The following is a 19,339-nucleotide window of genomic DNA, read 5'->3' on the forward strand; positions in this document are numbered from 1 at the left end:
TCCTCACAGAGACCTTTCATTTCACATTACAGGGCAGACCCAGCGGAGTTTGGGAAATCCACAGGGCAGCATTGTTCTTTTACCATTCATTGATCTTGTCATTTGCACCCTCCTGATTGGACGTGTTTATTCCCAGTGTCTGCCGTTACAATGTGCCAGGAAAAGAGAAAAATTGTATAGTTGCCTTTCCAAAAATTGTCCTTTAGTGCCACCACCTGTGGCCAGTAACAGTTTGATGTGGCAGGTTCTCTTTACCGAGACATCAGGAGGTCCCACGTCTTCACTGCTTTCCACAAAACGTAATAATGGAGCACCAAAAAAAACTTCCCCGACCACGGAAAACACTGAAATCGATGGCAGAACCCAGAAGTCATGTCACACAATTCTCTGCCCTGTTTTTACTCAGAAGGCAAAAAAACAAAACTGTATCTCACATAACACCCCCCTCAGTCACATTTTTGATTATATTTCATTCTCTTTTCCTGTGAGAACACTGAAGAAATTACACTTGTTTGGATGGATTAACAATCCGGTGACGGTGCCGCAGACTACCATAGAGGTGCCCATCTCTATGACTGTGGAAGGCCGGAAGCAACAAAATTACTAAGGCTGATGTAAACACTGCCATTTTTTTTTTTTTCAATGTGACAACACTGAAGAAATGACACTTGTCTACAATGTAAAGTAGTGAGTGTACAGCTTGTATAACAGTGTAAATTTCCTGTCCCCTCAAAATAACTCAACACACAGCCATTAATGTCTAAACCACTGGCAACAAAAGTCAGTACACCCCCTAAGTGAAAATGTCCAAATTGGGGACAATTAGCCATTTTCCCTCCCCGGTGTCATGTGACTCGTTAGTGTTACAAGGTCTCAGGTGTGAATGGGGAGCAGGTGTGTTAAATTTGGCGTTATCGCTCTCACTCTCTCATACTGGTCACTGGAAGTACAAAATGGCACCTCATGGCAAAGAACTCTCTGAGGATCTGAAAAAAAAAAAAGAATTGTTGCTCTACATAAAGATGGCCTAGGCTATAAGAAGATTGCCAAGACCTTGAAACTGATCTGCAGCACGGTGGCCAAGACCATACAGCAGTATAACAGGACAGGTTCCCCTCAGAACAGGCCTCGCCATGATCCACCAATGAAGTTGAGGTCACGTGCTCAGCGTCATATCCAGAGGATGTCTTTGGGAAATAGACGTATGAGTGCTGCCAGCATTGCTGCAGAGGTTGTAGGGGTGGGGGGGTCAGCCTGTCAGTGCTCAGACCATACGCCGCACACTGCATCAAATTGGTCTGCATGGCTGTCATCCCAGAAGGAAGCCTCTTCTAAAGATGATGCACAAGAAAGACCACAAACAGTTTGCTGAAGACAAGCAGACTAAGGAGATGGATTACTGGAACCATGTCCTGTGGTCTGATCAGACCAAGATAAAGGTATTTGGTGTCAGATGGTGACAAGCGTGTGTGGGGGCAACCAGGTGAGGAGGACAAAGACAAGTGTGTCTTGTCTACAGTCAGGCATGGTGGTGGGGGTGTCATGGTCTGGGGCTGGATGAGTGCTGCCGGCACTGGGGGGCTACAGATCATTGAGGGAACCATGAATGCCAACATGTACTGTGACATACTGAAGCCGAGCATGATCCCCTCCCTTCAGAGACTGGACCGCAGGGCAGTATTCCAACATGATAACCACCCCAAACACACCTCCAACACCACCACTGCCTTGCTAAAGAAGCTGAGGGTAAAGGTGATGGACTGGCCAAGCATGTCTCCAGACCTAAACCCTATTGATCATCTGTGGGACATCCTCAAACGGAAGGTGGAGGAGGGGAAGGTCTCCAACACCCACCAGCTCTGTGATGTCATCATGGGGGAGGGGAAGAGGACTCCAGTGGTGACTTGTGAAGCTCTGGTGACCTCCATGCCTAAGAGGGTGAAGGCAGTGCTGGAAAATAATGGCGGCCACACAGAATATTGACCCTTTGGGCCCAATTTGTAGATTTTCACTTAGGGGTGTCCTGACTTTTGTTGCCAGCGGTTTAGACATTAATGGCTGTGTGTTGAGTTATTTTGAGGGGACAGGAAATTTACACTGTTATACAAGCTGTACACTCACTACTTTACATTGTTTTATAGGGGTCAGCACTAATACCAGACAAGAACTGTAGATAGAGGTAAGCAACTTCACCCTCTACATTATCCTTATTAATGGTCTCCCTTGCAGTCCCGTTTTCTGTAGGGGGAAGGCAGAGAGACAGGAAATGATGGACATCTCTGCAATGGGGTCACAATAGGGTGAGGAAATTATATATGTGTATATATATATATATATATATATCTCAATGACTTATGGCAAATAAGCATTGGACCTTTTTGAATAAAGCAGAAGTAGAGATGGCAGGTAGAGGGAACATTCCAGAAGTCAGGATTGTGTAATCACATGTGGAGGATGTATTTCCATCACACTGGCACTTCAATACCTCCTCTTCTATGGCAGTAATAAGAGCTCTGTATGGGCGCCTGACATTTTGGATGGATTCAGGAAGAACAGTAGGGTGGCATAGGACCCGGGTAGCACCAGCTTCTAAATATTCCACAGGCAACATCCAAACTGACAAAAACTGAATAAGAAAAGTCCATGGGTGGCAAATTCTCATCTCCTGGCTCACCTAATGTTAGCAGACATCTGGGAACTCCACCAGAATCAATACCCTCTACCTTCACATGTTCTGCCATACATACCGTGCTAGATTGGTCTCTGCTCCCCTCTCCTGCAGTTACACTGGGATTTTAGGGTCCTTTCCCTCCTCTCCAGTTGCACCATCATAAAAAACAAGGTGACTGAGCCCCACCTGTCCCTCCCCCATTCAGGAGCTCCAGCACAGGACAGCTGCCCCATCAATGACACTACAAGTGGAATATCAGTATTGGAGGGGGAATGTCCTATGAGATAAGAGCGCCACAGATCCGGCCACTTCTCTAAAGACATTTCTATTCGCCCAAAGCAGCTCAACTCCACCACATACTGGAACTCGGAAAATTACATGTGGCTTTCAGTAGCTTTGGATGAGAGGATTCAGACTAAGAAATAACGCCTGAAAATGACCCCAATTGTCAATATCATGGCATAGCCCATCTACAGGAGCCAATCACAGAGTACCGCATTCCTCAGTGCACTTACCAGGTACTGGTCAATGGACTGCCCAACATTGCAGCATAGAATAGCAGCCTAGAGATGTCCAATGAGAAGCAAGTCATTATACAGAGACACACAAGGCAGAATGAGTTAAGAAATTAAACATTTTTTTTTGTTCAACAAATACAAGAATCTCCTGACAGTCTTCTCCCGATCACATGTCACAGAGGGAAGATATCCAATCGGGATACCCCCATGTGTGCACAAACTGCACCAATGTCCGTGAAATCAATAAAGTTCCAAAACTTCGATAGAATATCTCCCAAGACTCCCACAAGGCTTCTGTAAGCTCTGCAGTTCTGATAAACTTCCTTCGATCTTGTTCAGCTCCGAGTACAACTTCATCTGCAGAAGATAAAACAATTAACAACGTGACAGCCAACAGTCCCGACGCTCCACCCCCCACAGGGTCCGGACACTCCACCACCCACCACAGGGTCCGCACAGCCAACAGTCCCGACACTCCACCCCCCTCCCCCCTGCCGCAGGGTCCAGACACTCCACCACCCCCCGCAGGGTCCGCACAGCCAACAGTCCCGACGCTCCACCCCCCCGCAGGGTCCGCACAGCCAACAGTACCGACGCTCCACCCCCCCCCCCACCCGCAGGGTCCAGACACTTCACCACCCCCCGCAGGGTCCGCACAGCCAACAGTCCCGACGCTCCACCCCCCGCAGGGTCCAGACACTCCACCACCCCCCCACAGGGTCCGCACAGCCAACAGTACCGACGCTCCACCCCCCCCGCAGGGTCCAGACACTCCACCACCCCCCCACAGGGTCCGCACAGCCAACAGTACCGACGCTCCACCCCCCCCCCCCCCCGCAGGGTCCAGACACTCCACCACCCCCCGCAGGGTCCGCACAGCCAACAGTACCGACGCTCCACACTCCACCCCCCCCCCCCGCAGGGTCCAGACACTCCACCACCCCCCCGCAGGTTCCCCACAGCCAACAGTCCCGATGCTCCACCCAGCGCATTGTCCAGGCACTCTACTCCCCAACAGTCCAGGCACTCCACTCCCTGTGGGGTCCCCAACAGTCCAGGCACTCCCCCCCCTGCAGCATGCGCAGCCTCCGCACTCCACTCCCGCGCAGCCTCCACACAGCTGGCACACTGCACCCCCCCCCCCCCCCCCCCGCTCCATCACCCCGCCCGCAGCCTCCACACTCCACCACACACACATGACCCCCCCCCCCCACACACACACACACACACACACACAGCCGGTACACTGCACCACTCGCAGCCACCACACTCCACCAATCACCCCCCCCCCCCCCGCCCCGCAGCCACCACACAGCCGGCACACTACACCAACCACCCCACCATACAGCTGGCACGCTCCATCACACACCTGTTGACGGACACATTTCTGGAGCTTCCGAAGCAGTGGTTTGGCTTTGGGCATCAACACCAGGATGGTGAAGTTGGCATCTAGAAGAAGATTCATCCAGTCTATTACCTGGAAGAAGGAACACAGTTCATGAGATACAATCTGCTTTACAATAGAGGATGGCATGTAATATGCTTTCAGTCACCTGACCAAAATACAGGCCCAAATCTGAACAAAAGGCTCAGCAGTCTTCCTCCTATTCCAACGCCACCACCAGTCCTTAAGACCCCTTTCAAACGAGGGCGTTTTGCAGGCGCTATAGCGTTAGAAATAGCGCCTGCAATCCGCCCTAAAGAAGCTGCACCATTATGTGTAGTGTGAAAGCCCCGAAGCCATTCACACTACAGCGATGCGCTGGCAGGACGTCAGAAAAAAGTCCTGCCAGCAGCTTCTTTGGAGCGGTGAAGGAGCGGTGTGTTTACCGCTCCCCATTGAAATCAATGGGGCAGCGCTGTAATACGGCCGGCAAAACGCCGCTATTGCGGCGTATTGTCGGCGGTTTTAACCCTTTCTCGGCCGCGGCCAAAATGCGCCGCAAATCCGAATTCATCCCAAAGGTCTTCTATGGGTTGAGGTCAGGACTCTGTGCAGGCCAATCAAGTTCCTCCACTCCAAACTCGCTCATCAACGTCTTTATGGACCTTGCGAACATGGGCAGTCATGTTGGAACAGGAAGGGGCCGTCCCCAAACTGTTCCCACAAAGTTGGGGGCATGAAATTGTCCAAAATGTCTTGGTATGCTGACGCCTTAAAAGTTCCCTTTACTGGAACTAAGGGGGCCAAGAAATTTTAGACGGTTTCATGCTCCCAACTTTGTGGGAACAGTTTGGGGGACGGCCTCTTCCTGTTCCAACATGACTGCCCACCAGTGCACAAAGCAAGGTCCATAAAGACATGGATGAGCGAGTTTGGGGTGGAGGAACTTGACTGGCCTGCACAGAGTTGGGAGCATGAAATTGTCCAAAAAGTCTTGGTATGTTGATGCCTTAAGAGTTCCCTTCACTGAAACTAAGGGGCCAAGCCCAACCCCTGAAAAAACAACCCTCACACCATAATCCCCCCTCCCCTTATACCACTATTGGCGGTGATTGGCAACTGATAATGGGACTATGGTAGTGCAATCTGACACTAACTGATGCTTGGGGGGGGGGGGGGAACTGACTAACTGCCATCATCAGTGCTAATACTATACACCAGGGATATGCAATTAGCAGACCTGCAGCTGTTGCAGTACTACAAGTCCCATGAGGCATAGCAAGACTGACAGCCACAAGCATTACACCCCAAGGCAGAGGCATGATGGGACTTGTAGTTTTGCAACAGCTGGAGGTCCGCTAATTGCATATCCCTGCTATACACTGTCACTGAACTAATGACACTGTCTGGGAAGGGGGTAACCTCAGGGACGATCAAGGGGTTAAATGTGTGGCTGTTTTTTGTTTGTACAGTAAAAAAATAAACAATCCTGAGGGGGTGTTGCTGTGCATTATGCCCTAGGCTCTCTCTTTTTTTTGTTTGTACGGTGTGCAGAGAGTCCTGTGTTGTTTACCTGCACAGAGCTCTTTTTGTTATCATTCACTCTGCGAGTTCTGGGCACAGGGCGGCGGGCGTAAGCATGCATGCCCCCTACCTGGAAATACCGAATCACGTACATGTATGTGATTGGGCACAGCAGGGGGCGGGGGTGTGTCACCCTGACGCAACACATGTGCAGTGGGCGGTCCTGAAGTGGTTAAGGAACATTTGGTGGACTAAGAAATGCACAAAGCAGCGAGCAATGAAATCGCGTACCTGGGTGATGGACAGATCCTCCTGTCCAGGAAGGCTCAGTGTGATCTGCTGGACGCACGTCTTATACAGGAAGTGCAGATAGTTCAGGAACAGCTGTGTGCGGGGAAAGAAAGAAAATAAGAGTAATAACTAAAAGGAACAGATATAGTAAAAAACACTTATAAAAGCCATCTGCCAATAAACACTTAGAATTTCTCATCTATCATTTTGAACGTATTTTTCTTCCCCATCCATAACAATCCTGTGATTGTACTTATTCAGCATCAAAAGGGTCAAAGCATTTTGAGTTCTATACAATCCAATGAGAGGGCCAAACAAATGTCCGAGAGTCCATTTAATGATAAAACTGATAACTAGCAGAATAAATGTAACGCGTTTTGGGGTCACACACTCTCCCTCTTCATCAGGGCTTAAGGATCTTGGCAGTGCTTAACCATATGCCCACCGGGCACTTAAACCCCCTTCCTAACCAGACCAATTTTCAGCTGTCGGTGCTCTCACACTTTGAAATTTGGTATAAAAAAGAAATAAAGAAAAACCTTTATTTTGTTGCCATTATAAAAATTTAGCAAAATTTGTAACTTTCTTTTTTGGCCAACATTTATACTGCTACATATCTTTGGTAAAAATAACCCAAATAAATGATTTGGTCTTTGTGAAAGTTGTTGAGTAGACAAGCTGTGGTGCCAATCACTGGAAATTGATCACACCTGATGTACTACCGACGGCCGATCCCATTTCTTTAGAACCCCCCCCCCCCCCCCCCCCCCAAGACCCCCTCTTTCACACCGAGGCGATTTTCAGGAGTTTTAGCGCTAGAAATAGCGTCTGTAAAGCGCCTGAAAACCGACTGCCATTTATTTCAGTGCGACTTTTCACACTGGGGGCGGAAGGCTTGCGGTGCATTAGGAAAAAGTCCTGCAAGCAGCATCTTTCAAGTGGTTTGGGAGCGCTGCATACAGCAGGGTCAAAAGCACCCAGCTGGTGACTACAAAGCGCCACTAAAAACGAATGGCTTTTTACCGCCAACGCTTGGACGTCCCCAATGTGAAAGGGGTCTAACAAGCCAGAACAGTAGAAAAAACTCCCAAATTACACCTTTTTAGACAGTAGACAGTCCAAGGTATTTATTAAGAGGCACTGAGTTTTTTGAAGCTGTGTTTTCCCCCCCCCCCCCCCCTCACAATTTTTTGAAAAATTAAGATATTTTATTTTTAAACAAAATTGTCATATTAACAAGTTATTTCTCTCACACAGGATATGCATACCACAGATTACACCCCAAAAAACACATTCTGCTCCTCCCGAGTATGGTAATACCACATGTGTGAGACTTTTACACAGCCTGACCACATAGAGAGGCCCAACATGCAGGGAGCGCCATCAGGTGTTCTAGGGACATACATTTCAAATCTATTTTGTCTATTATACTTTTGTGAGGCACTAATGTGGCACATACGAGACATGAATGAGGGTGGAGGAGCCACCTACGGGTGGAGGAGCCACCTACGGGTGGAGCGTGGGTGGAGGAGCCACCTACGGGTGGAGCGTGGGTGGAGGAGCCACCTACGGGTGGAGCGTGGGTGGAGGAGCCACCTACGGGTGGAGGAGCCACGGGCGGAGAGTGGGTGGAGGAGCCACGGGCGGAGAGTGGGTGCGTGGGTGGATGACACATGAATGGAGCATTGATTTTTAATGCAATTATGCACTTTAAAGAGGCTCCCTTTGCATGTTGTACCCTATAGGTGATCCTAGAATAAGTCTTACCTATAGGTACTGTAAATATTTCCTAAATGTGCTCCATTTAGGAGATATTTACTGTATACCGCACCAATGAGGTCATCGGCACACACGCTCTGAAGGAGCGGCTGCCCATGCCGTTTCTTCCGGAGCGTATGCCATGACTGACAGCTCCTGGTCACATAGATTTTATGTATAGAAATGCCATGTGCTGTTCAGTAGGGTGTTAAAGCAAACCTGCCACTTGACAATGAATAGGAAAAAAGGACAAATTAGCTTTACACCGGATTAGCAAGTAAAACCCTTTAAGGATATCCAAACAAAAGAACTCCCTGCTCCAGGTGAGACGGGAAGCCTAATGATATCACAGGTGCCCGCCTCGGCTCGCCCCCGCATACGATCAACACTGAAGAAATGGCTGCACCCCAAGATCCATCAAAATTCTTATTTAATAAACGAACATCCCAAGTGTTACAGACAGTTCAAACGGTAGACGCGTTTCAAACACTAACAGGTGCGCTTATTCATTACTGAATAATGAAGGTAATGAATAAGCACACCTGTTAGTGTGTGAAACGCGTCGTCTACCATTTGAACTGTCTCTAACACTTGGGATGTTCTTTATAAAATAAGAATTTTGATGGAACTTGGAGTGCAGCCATTTCTTCTGGGTATATCCCTTTAAGGAGGAGTTCATCCAATCAAAAATCCCCCCCCCCCCCCCCCAGATGCAATACTCACTAGGACTTGGTCAGACGTCAGGTCCTTCAGATGTGGCAGGAGGTAAGTCTCGCTATATGCCGTAGACAGGATTGTGTTCCTGGATGCACACACATTAAGGAATCAAGCAATTGGGAAATGTACCCTCCTACGCCCTAATGCATAGATCACTCACTGCAGAAAGGAGTGCCATTTTTATTTTATTAATCGCTTGACTTCCGGGAAGATTTACTCCCCCCCCCCCCCTTCAGGACCAGGCCATTTTTTTGCGATACGGCACTGAATTACTATAACCCGCAAACGCTGTACCCAAATAAAATGTGTCATTTTTTCCCCACAAATAGAGCTTTCTTTTGGTGGTATTTGATCATCACTACGGGTTTTATTTTTTCACACTATAAACAAAAATAAATGATAAATATAAAAGATTTTTTTTGCTATAAAAAACATATCCAAATAAAAAAAAAAATTCTTCATAAATTTAGGACAATATGTATTCTGTGACAATGTTCTTAAAAAAAAAATGGAAAAAAAAAAAAAATTGTATATTGTTTGGTTTGCACAAAAGTTATAGCGTCTACAAACTATGGTATATATACTGGATTTTATATTTAAAAAAATGGATACTAGAAAGGGCAGCGATCAGCGACTTGTAGCGGGACTACGATATTGGGGCGGACAATCAGACACCTATGACGCTTTGTGGGAACCAGTGACACTAATACAGAGATTAGTGCGAAATATGCACTGTACTAGAAGGGATTAAGCATCTAGGGTGATCAAAGGGTTAACTTGACACTAAAGTATCTTTTTTATAATTTTTTTTTTTTTTTTTTACTTTAACCACTTGCCTCCACCCCCCTTCCTGCCCAGGCCAATCTACAGCTTTCAGCGTTGTCACACTTTGAATGACTATTGCGCAGTCATGCTACACTGTAACCATGTGAAATTTTTATAATTTTCTTCCCACAAATAGAGCTCTCTTTTGGTGGTATTTAATCACTGCTGGGCTTTTTATATTTAACAAAAAAAAAAAAATGATATATATCTCAATACATTTTGGAAATTAAGTAATTTTTCTCCTCCACTGATGAGGTGGCACTAATACGCCGCACTTATGGGCACTGATAGGTGGCGCTGATGGGTGCCACTGACAGGCAGCACTGGTAGCACGGATTGGTGGCACTGACTGCTGGCAGTGGTGTCGCTATTGTAATCAGTGTCCTGATTACATATGTAGATGTCTCCTGTGAGATGCCATTGATCGGCTCTCCTCGCCACACACAGTGTGAGGCGATGAGACACGATTACCAGCATTTCTGTGTTAACATGTGATCGGCTGCGATTGGACAACGCCAATCACATGGTTAAAGAGCCATGGTACGTCGTGTCAGAACAAGAGCTGCACTGCCCCTCCGTCATTTGACGGTGGGCAGGTGGCAAGCGATTAAAAACAACAAACACATAGCAGCCAGATCCTCCTCCTCCTCTCGGGTCCCTCATCAGCTCTCTTGGCTCCCCCCCCCCCCCTCCTGTCGAGTTCCCCCACAGCAAGCAGCTTGCTATGGATGCACTCAAGCCTCTGTGTGCCCATTCAGGCATGCAGCCGTGGTTTGACCCCACCCACTATCTCTCCTGATTGGCTAAGGAACTTTGATTGAATCAATGGCGCCCCAGCTGTGTCTCAACCAATCAGGAGAGTCCCGAACGGCTGAGGCACTTGCGCAACATTGCTGGATCAAGATAGGGCTCAGGCAAGTATTAGGGAAGCTGAAGGGGGAGCTGCACACCGACGGTTTTTTATGTTAATGCATAGAATGCACCTTCTGCCTATAGAATCACTTTATGTGTGTGCCTAACCAGTGTTTGTGCGCACTCTGCGTGGTGCTTTTAAACTCCATCACTTCCCCCCATCAGGATGGAGCTCTGCCTTGTTTACATACAGAGAGCTCTGTCCAGCCGCTCTTCCCGATGATTGGCGAGTGCTAGCAGACATCCAATGGCCAGCACCCGCTGATCGGTTTCAGCTACGCCCAATCACAGCAGAAGGGGTGTGTCCCCTGGGCAGAAGTGCAGAATCACATATACACACACGATTTTGCACAGAACGGTCGCCCTGGCGCAGTAAATCTATCATAGGGCATTCGTTAAGTGGTTAAACCAGACAAACAGCGTGGAATTTAGCAGCGTAATGTGTAAAAAAGGACCTGAAATACTAACTCACCATTTCTATTATCTCTGTAAATAAGCAAAGCACTTTCAGCCCTCGTTCACACCGGTGTTATTTGTCATGCGATTTGACAGTTCCAAAAATCACACGACAAGCCACACCCCATTGCCGACAAAGGAACCGTTCAAAATGGCCGTAACTCACGCTGCAGAGACTTCAAAAAAAGGTCCCTGCACTACTCCCCTCCCCCGCCCTCAGACACATTTCAATACGACTTGCATAGACTCCTGTTACACGAAGTCGCACTGAAATTGGGAGGTGCGCATCGCACCAATCTGCGGATTTGAAATCATGCTTTAGTAGCACCATTTCAAAGCTGCACTGGACTGAACCAGAGCTAAAATGGCACATCACAGAATCTACCAGAAGGATACAATAACACGGCTCGTTGGCGGCTGACAGGACAGGCATTGTTCTCGGCTTTCTGCGGCACTTTATCAGACGTCTGGACATCACAGTTGTCTTCCTCCGCACTGCCCGGGCTGAACCCGTTCTGGACGATGGTCGCTGCCAATGGCTCCTTTGGTTTTTCTGCTTCATCGGCTTCAATGTAAGACTCTGTGGAGGTTGTGTCCAAGGTGGCGCTACGCAGGGCATCGTCACTAACACTGGAAGACAATGTACAGTAATAACACATGGAACAGGACAGACGTTTCACACCAATTATACCAACAAAACCCGGAGAGAAGTATTAAACACTCAGCGCCGTTTTCTTCAGGTCTACCCAAGGAAGTGAAATGATAAAGTATTTTCCTATTATTTATTTCAACAACCTATCACTCAGCCCCTCTTAGCAGCGCTGCCCCAAACCTCCGGGGAACACACACCAATCACAATTGCAGAAAGCTCAGAGAGTGTTAACAGCACTTTAAATCCTAACGTCTATATCCAAATAAAGCCCTTAAATCAAATCCAAAAGTGATGCAAAGGATAAAGGTTTTTTTTACCTTCATGCATTCTTTGGATTAGGGTAGAGAAACCTTTTAGGTGCAGCCCCCTCATTACCTACTTACCTGAGCCCAATCTCCATCTGGCGCTGCTCTCCCTCCTCACTGGACTCCCGCTGCTGTCAATCAAATTTATTGACAAGGGAGCAGGGGCCAAACTGCACCGAGTGTGTCAATAGACACAGTGCGGCTCAGAATTTGTTATAAAATTTAGCAAATGAAGTAATTTTTCTTCTTCACAGATGGGCGCTAAAGAGGCTGCACTAATGGAGGCTAAAGAAGCTCCGGCACTTAAGAAAGCTGCAGCGAAGGGCCCTGCACAAGCTCCGGCAGCGAAGGGCCCTGCACAAGCTCCGGCAGCGAAGGGCCCTGCACAAGCTCCGGCAGCGAAGGGCCCTGCACAAGCTCCGGCAGCGAAGGGCCCTGCACAAGCTCCGGCAGCGAAGGGCCCTGCACAAGCTCCGGCAGCGAAGGGCCCTGCACAAGCTCCGGCAGCGAAGGGCCCTGCACAAGCTCCGGCAGCGAAGGGCCCTGCACAAGCTCCGGCAGCGAAGGGCCCTGCACAAGCTCCGGCAGCGAAGGGCCCTGCACAAGCTCCGGCAGCGAAGGGCCCTGCACAAGCTCCGGCAGCGAAGGGCCCTGCACAAGCTCCGGCAGCGAAGGGCCCTGCACAAGCTCCGGCAGCGAAGGGCCCTGCACAAGCTCCGGCAGCGAAGGGCCCTGCACAAGCTCCGGCAGCGAAGGGCCCTGCACAAGCTCCGGCAGCGAAGGGCCCTGCACAAGCTCCGGCAGCGAAGGGCCCTGAACAAGCTCCGGCAGCGAAGGGCCCTGAACAAGCTCCGGCACCGAAGGGCCCTGAACAAGCTCCGGCACCGAAGGGCCCTGAACAAGCTCCGGCACCGAAGGGCCCTGAACAAGCTCCGGCACCGAAGGGCCCTGAACAAGCTCCGGCACCGAAGAAGCTGCACTAAATGCACTTTGTTACCAAATCATTAAAAGAACTCAATTTTTTTCTTCTTTTTTTTGTACAGGACGCATATTATATGTGGCAGAGAGACTCACCTGAGGAATATCTTCAGACAGGAGCACATAACCATCTCTGGGACATCAATAAATCGGCAGAGACAATGCTGAAGGAGCCGAACATCTGACTTCTCCAGACCGACAGCCATCAAATCTGGACATAAACTGCAATATACAAAAATTGTCAGATGAAAATTATATCCACCCGTGCCAAGGCTGACTCCACCCCTTCATTTACATATATTGTCAGCGAGATCTTTCCTAGGCTTCTAGAACATAAAAATAATTAGCAGCACCATGTATAAGGTCATGTGAACAGAGACAGCCAACACACACACCTGTATGATAACTTAGTTGTTTTGAGGAGCTCAATCAGAGCATTTTGTGGGTAAAACTTGGGGTCACTCCTGCACCGATCCACCACGCCTTGCACCATCTTCCCGGCAGCGATTTGGAAATCTGGAAGATCCTGACTGGATATAGCTTTCCGCACAAGAGAGGAGATCTGACTCTCAGAGGCGCTCTGCAGACGACATAGAAGATTAACTATTGTTCGGTATACAAGACTTCTCATGTGTCACAGCTTGCTTAAGGGGATCAAGTACATCACCTACCTTGATGTCTGAGAGAGGGATCTGTAACTGGCATCCTCCATCACCGCACTCCTGACTCCGCTTCGACCGAGACTGCACAGAAACACCATCAATTAGACCGGAAATAGCATAGTCCCCCAGCAGAGTATTTCAGGAGAGGAGGGTTAGAGAGGAAGGAGCAGAGTATTTCAGGAGAGGAGGGTTACAGAGAAAGGAGCAGAGTATTTCAGGAGAGGAGGGTTACAGAGAAAGGAGCAGATTCCTTCAGCAGAGCAGAGTATTTAGGGAGAGGAGGATTATAGAGAAAGGAGCAGAGTATTTGCAGAAGAGTAGAGTTATAGAAGAAGGAGCAGAGTATTTCAGGACAGGAGGGTTAGAGAGGAAGGAGCAGAGTTCTCCAGCAGAGCAGAGTACTTAGGGAGGAGAGTTAGAGGAAGGAGCAGAATCCTCTGCAGAGCAGAGTATTTCAGGAGAGGAGGGTTATAGAGGAAGGAGCAGCGTCCTCCAGCAGAGTATTTCAGGAGAGGAGGGTTAGAGAGGAAGGAGCAGCGTCCTCCAGCAGAGCACAGTATTTCAGGAGAGGAGAGTGATATCTGCTAGTAAATCATGCTGAACGTGTGGCAAGTCCAATCTTAGTGCAGACATGCTCTGAACAGGAAATGTTAGGCTTTACAATTCAGGGAGGATTCTGGGTACTTACAGCTTTCTTGGAGTGTTTGGCTGGCGTAGTCTTGCTCCTCGTTAATGCATCCCAACTTACTATGGGCACGGTTTCCAGAGCTGAAGAAAAAAAAGAAATCCAATGTAAATACATTCAGGAGGTGTGAGTTCGGTTACATCCGACACAAAGCCGGGTAATTCCAGCTGAACATTTGATGGGAGATGAAGCTGAATGACTAGGCAGACATGTCCTGAGAAAGCCATCCTTGACCCAATTCTATTGGAAGCCTCCTGCCACTTGTTTTTGTAGGAGGCAAAACCAATTAGCAGATGTGTATGCAAAAGGATGAGAGCAACAAAAATCTGGAGTGAGTCCAGAAGAACTACTTTATCTTTCATAATAAAAGGTCATAAAGAAAAATCCAATCCTGGAATTGATAAAAAGACTGGTACAGATTTTGGGAAAGTGTCTCTCAAGCGTTCTAAAAGAGGTGCAGAGAGTGTGCCAAATCCACCAACCCGATTTGGATTTGGCGCACGCTGCACCGCTTTTAGAATGCATGAGACAGACTTTGGCAAAATCTGTCTGCACCAGTTTCTCTCTCTGTACCCCAAGAGAGTTGTTCTTATTTAGCTCCTCTCTCGTAACTTTCCTGGACAGTAAAACCTTGGATTGCGATCAGAATTTGTTCCAGAAACATGCTTGTAATCCAAAACACTTGTCTATCAAAGCTATTTTTCTCCATTGAAACCTCAAATAAATTGGGATTTTAAAGGCAATATCAACAGCAAAAAAAAACAAAAAACAAAAAAAAAAAAGTATATCATTTATTGAAAGACAATCTAAAAAAATAGCAGCAATCCTATGGTAGGGTAAATACCAAAGGTACTGAACATTAAATCCACAGATCTACATTAGCAAAGCAAGAGAAGTGGCAAAATCTCAACTACAATTACATCAAAGAGACTTCAGCCGGCCACCATAGTTTGTGACGTAGCGACTTTCAGCCGCATGACGTCACGTTTGGCGCCTGTTGGTCTATTTGGGGGCTATTTAAGGAAGACTAAACAAAATACAACAAAAACTATCCGTGTACTCAAACAGTGACAATATATGAAATCAGAAATAAAAACCGTGAAGATGAGAGCGAAACCGTTTAAATAAAAAGTAATTTACTTTGAACGGTTTCGCTCTCTCATCTCCACAGTTTTTATTTCTGATTTCATATATTGTCACCGTTTGAGTGCACTGATAATTTTTGTTGCAATTAGCCCCACACTATTTTGTTTTGTTTAACCTTTGGACTTTGTTTGAGTGTTAGCTGCTTCTGTTCACAATTTCGGGTTTAACGCAGTATTTTTCCCCACTTTATTATTTAACCACTTAAGGACCGCCTCACGCCGATGTACGTCGGCAGAATGGCAAGGGCTGGGCACAAGCACGTACCTGTACGTTGCTTTTTAAGTGCCCAGCCGTGGGTCGGCGCTCTCCCGACCTAGTCCTGAGCTCCGTGACCGATCGCCGCTGGTGTCCCGCGTTAAGGTCACAGAGCTGAACGAGGAGAGGTCTGTGTAAAACAATCCTCTCCCCCGTGCTTCCCTGTGTGACTGTCATCGATCGTCTCTTCCCTTTTATAGGGAAGGACGATCAGTGATGTCACATGCCAGGCCACACCCCCCTACAATAAAAAAAACAAAAAAAAAAACACATAAACACCACCTACACTGCTCCCTAGTGGTCAACGCCTTCACTGCCAGTGTCATTTACACAGGAATCAGTGCATTTAAATAGCACCGATTTCTGTATAAATGTCAACGGTCCCAAAAACGTGTCAAAAACGTGCGATGTGTCTGCCATAATGTCAGTCACAAAAAAAATAAAAAACAAATTGCCGATTGCCGCCATTACTAGTAAAAAAAATAATTAAAAATGCTATAAAACTATCACATATTTTATAAACGCTATAACTTTTGTGCAAACCATCATTAATCGCGATTTTTTTTTTACCAAAAATATGTAGAAGAATACGTGATCAAATATCACCAAAAGAAAGCTCTATTTGTGAAAAAAAAAAAAGGACGCCTAATTTTGTTAGGGAGCCACGTCGCACGACCGCACAATTGTCAGTTAAAGCGACGCAGTGCCGAAACGCAAAAAGGGGCCTGGCCCTTTGGCTGCAAATTGGTCTGGGGCTTAAGTGGTTAAGGAAGACCCCAGGAGCCCTGGGAAGGCCAGCGCCATTTGCCTTATTGGGGGATCTGAGCCGGTGGTGGCGTGGGAATTCCAAATTTGAGCACTCCACCCCCCCCTCTGTTTTTTTTTAAATACACATTATATATTTTTGTGTTATTGGTCCCTATCCCATTCCCCTTGATTATTCCAGTGGGTTAGGGATGTTTTTTGTTGTGGTCTTTTTGGATTTGGTGTCCTTGTTGAGTGTTGCACTCTTGGGCCCCTCAATGCGGTGGAAGTTTTATACCGTTTTCTGCAGTGTCTGGAATGGAGGAGCGTTCCTTTCTAGGGCCAATATTGTGATATGCAAGTGTGTTTTTCATAAGCACTAGGTATACGTTATACAATGTTTGGAGCATGTGTGCATTTCATGTATTGTTATCATGCTCTATATTTTCAGATAGTGGCTTTTTGTCCCTGATGAAGAATTTAAAAGCACTTATTTCTAAATGCGTCCGAATTCCCAACTACCTACAACACCGAGTGATGTTTTTACACCTTCGCTTTGATGTAATTGTAGTTGAGATTTTGCCACTTCTATTGCTATGCTAATGTCTATAGGTTGGGCTCGATGGACTTGTGTCTTTTTTTCAACCTCGCCTGCTATGCAACTATGTATATCTATGCATTTAATGTTCAGTATCTTTGGTATTTACCCATAGGCTTGCTGCTATTTTTAGATTGTCTAATTGTCTTTCATTAAATTATATACTTTTTTCGATTAATTTATTCTCTTGAGAAAAAATTATAATTTTTTTTTTTTATATATTGTCTTTAAAATTCCAATTTCTTGAGGTTTCAATGGTCTGTGCACTAAGGGATGACGGCAATTACATGCCAGCCTAAATGAGCCTAATTATTTTAGCAAATTTCCCCATAAGAAATAACGGAAACTCAAATGATTCGTTCCACAACCATTTATTCATAAGTCTGTCTGTTTATAGTTCATATAGTGTAACCATAAAATGTCCATCCACGAATAGAAGGGGATTAGAAGCAAAAATCCAGCAGGAGCTCCCGAGTATAAAAGAGAAGAGAGGGCGCCTCTAAGTGTAGCAATATGTTGCTAAATGTTGTACCTTCATTAAATGTAACCATATTGCTACACTTAGAGGCGCCCTCTCCTCTCTTGTATAGGCCCATTTCACGCGGGCTTGTCCGTGTATGGACTCCGCTTTGCTCCGCAGGGATAGATCCGTTCATCCCCCACTGAGCAGGCGGATGACAGGTCCATCCCCGCTCACCGTCATCTATGGAGATCGGATGAAAGCGGACCACCTGTCCATTTTCATCCGATTTTATCCAATCCTCCACAGATGGAAAATAGAGTTTCCATCCATATGGATTTCATGGACAGGATGGGATTTAGAACCACTTGAATTTGGAGCATGAGTCGCTATCAGAACCAAAAATACTGCCTGTGTTTTATGATTTTGGTGAAATGCATTAACAAAAAGGGTTAAGGACTGGAAAAGTGGTGCAGAAGCTTTATTAAAATTCCCCCACAATAAGTTTTTGGGGTCTCAACCCCTCCCCCCATCATTAGTACTTGTGATATCAGTAATCAGACATTGTATTGGATATTATATGGATTCACACCCATGGCATTTTTAGTGCTTTTTGCAGATTTGCACTACAGTCCATTTAGCATGGTTTCCTATGGAACACGTTCTGTAGGGCAAATCTGCAAAAAGCACTAAAAATGCCCTAGGTGTGAGTCCAGCCTAAAAGTGGAATGTGCAACTTTATTCAGGATCCAATCCGCCAGAGAATCTACCCAGCATCGTGCCAGGGAGGCATTTCAGTTTATCTCAGTGTACTAAGCACTCAGACAGACAGAAATCTTGCTTGGTTGCAGATTGCAGGACATGAACGGTCAGGAACCTCACCTGATTTATGGGGGTCACTGGCTTTTCCCAGAGCGGAGGCCAGGGAGGATGGCTCGCAAGTGTAGCGTAGAACCTGCAGCGTTTTGCACGGTATGTACAGGGTACTGTGGTAATCCCAGAGCTGGATGGAGAAGAGAAGGAAGGTTAGTGTGGACACCAAGCCTAGATATTAGACTGATCTGACAGTTGCATTTTTGTATTATATGGTTTATATTGTATATATAGTTGTATTATGCACCTGCAACCATTTCCAAAATGGAAATGCACCCGTTTTGCCGTCTGCCTGAGAGCTCCGAGGAGATCCGACTGCTGGAATAGTAAGTACCACATTGTTTTCGCACTACTAGTGCTGCGGTGGCCGTCAGTCAGATTTCTAGCATTGCATTATTTTGATGCAACACACTACTACTACTACTACTACATTCTGCAGCTATCTGCTCACCCCACTAGAGATATTGTGATAGAGTGTATTTCTAAGTCAAGGAGAGACCGTTATCTACCAGGCACCAGTTGGTTTTGATCCAAACCCATTTTGGTAGAGCATGTTGGAAGCCTTCAAATGATGGGGCAGCACCGTAGATAAGTGGTCGAGACTTCTGCCGAGCAGCATTGGGGGGGTCGTTGGTTCAAAACCCAACCACGGCACTACCTGCCTGCATTTTGCATGTTCTCCCTGTGCCTGCGAGGGTTTACTCTGAGGACTCCGGATTCCTCCCACTTTCCAAAAAAACATGCCGGTAGGTTAAAGTCAATGTAAACCCTTATGCCCTGTACACACAGTCAGACATTCCAACCACAAAATCTGTTGGTTTTTTTCAGACGGATTTTGGCCCGAAAAACATACATACGATTGGAAAAAGTCAGATCGGATTTTGTGGTCGGAAAATTTTAGATCATGCTCTCAAACTTTTTCCAT

At 46.8% G+C, this 19,339-nt stretch overlaps 1 protein-coding gene across 1 annotated transcript in view; it reads right to left on the reverse strand.

The window, feature by feature from the left end:
- Window positions 1-3,287: 3,287 nt before the first annotated feature.
- The window catches only part of NOL11 (nucleolar protein 11), a 30,381-nt gene continuing 14,329 nt past the window's right edge, over window positions 3,288-19,339 (reverse strand). The window contains exons 9-18 of the mRNA XM_077460644.1: window positions 18,424-18,544; window positions 14,342-14,421; window positions 13,663-13,734; window positions 13,387-13,571; window positions 13,088-13,213; window positions 11,453-11,686; window positions 8,870-8,948; window positions 6,389-6,481; window positions 4,559-4,666; window positions 3,288-3,546 (exon numbers count right to left, since the gene is read on the reverse strand). Coding sequence (XP_077316770.1) covers window positions 3,430-3,546; window positions 4,559-4,666; window positions 6,389-6,481; window positions 8,870-8,948; window positions 11,453-11,686; window positions 13,088-13,213; window positions 13,387-13,571; window positions 13,663-13,734; window positions 14,342-14,421; window positions 18,424-18,544 — 1,215 coding nt within the window. The 3' untranslated portion in view covers window positions 3,288-3,429. The remainder of the gene's footprint in view (window positions 3,547-4,558; window positions 4,667-6,388; window positions 6,482-8,869; window positions 8,949-11,452; window positions 11,687-13,087; window positions 13,214-13,386; window positions 13,572-13,662; window positions 13,735-14,341; window positions 14,422-18,423; window positions 18,545-19,339) is intronic.

This window comes from Lithobates pipiens, unplaced genomic scaffold (assembly GCF_037356315.1).
Source record: "Lithobates pipiens isolate NorthernLeopardFrog02 unplaced genomic scaffold, aLitPip1_a1.2 Scaffold_28, whole genome shotgun sequence".
NCBI lineage: Eukaryota > Metazoa > Chordata > Amphibia > Anura > Ranidae > Lithobates > Lithobates pipiens.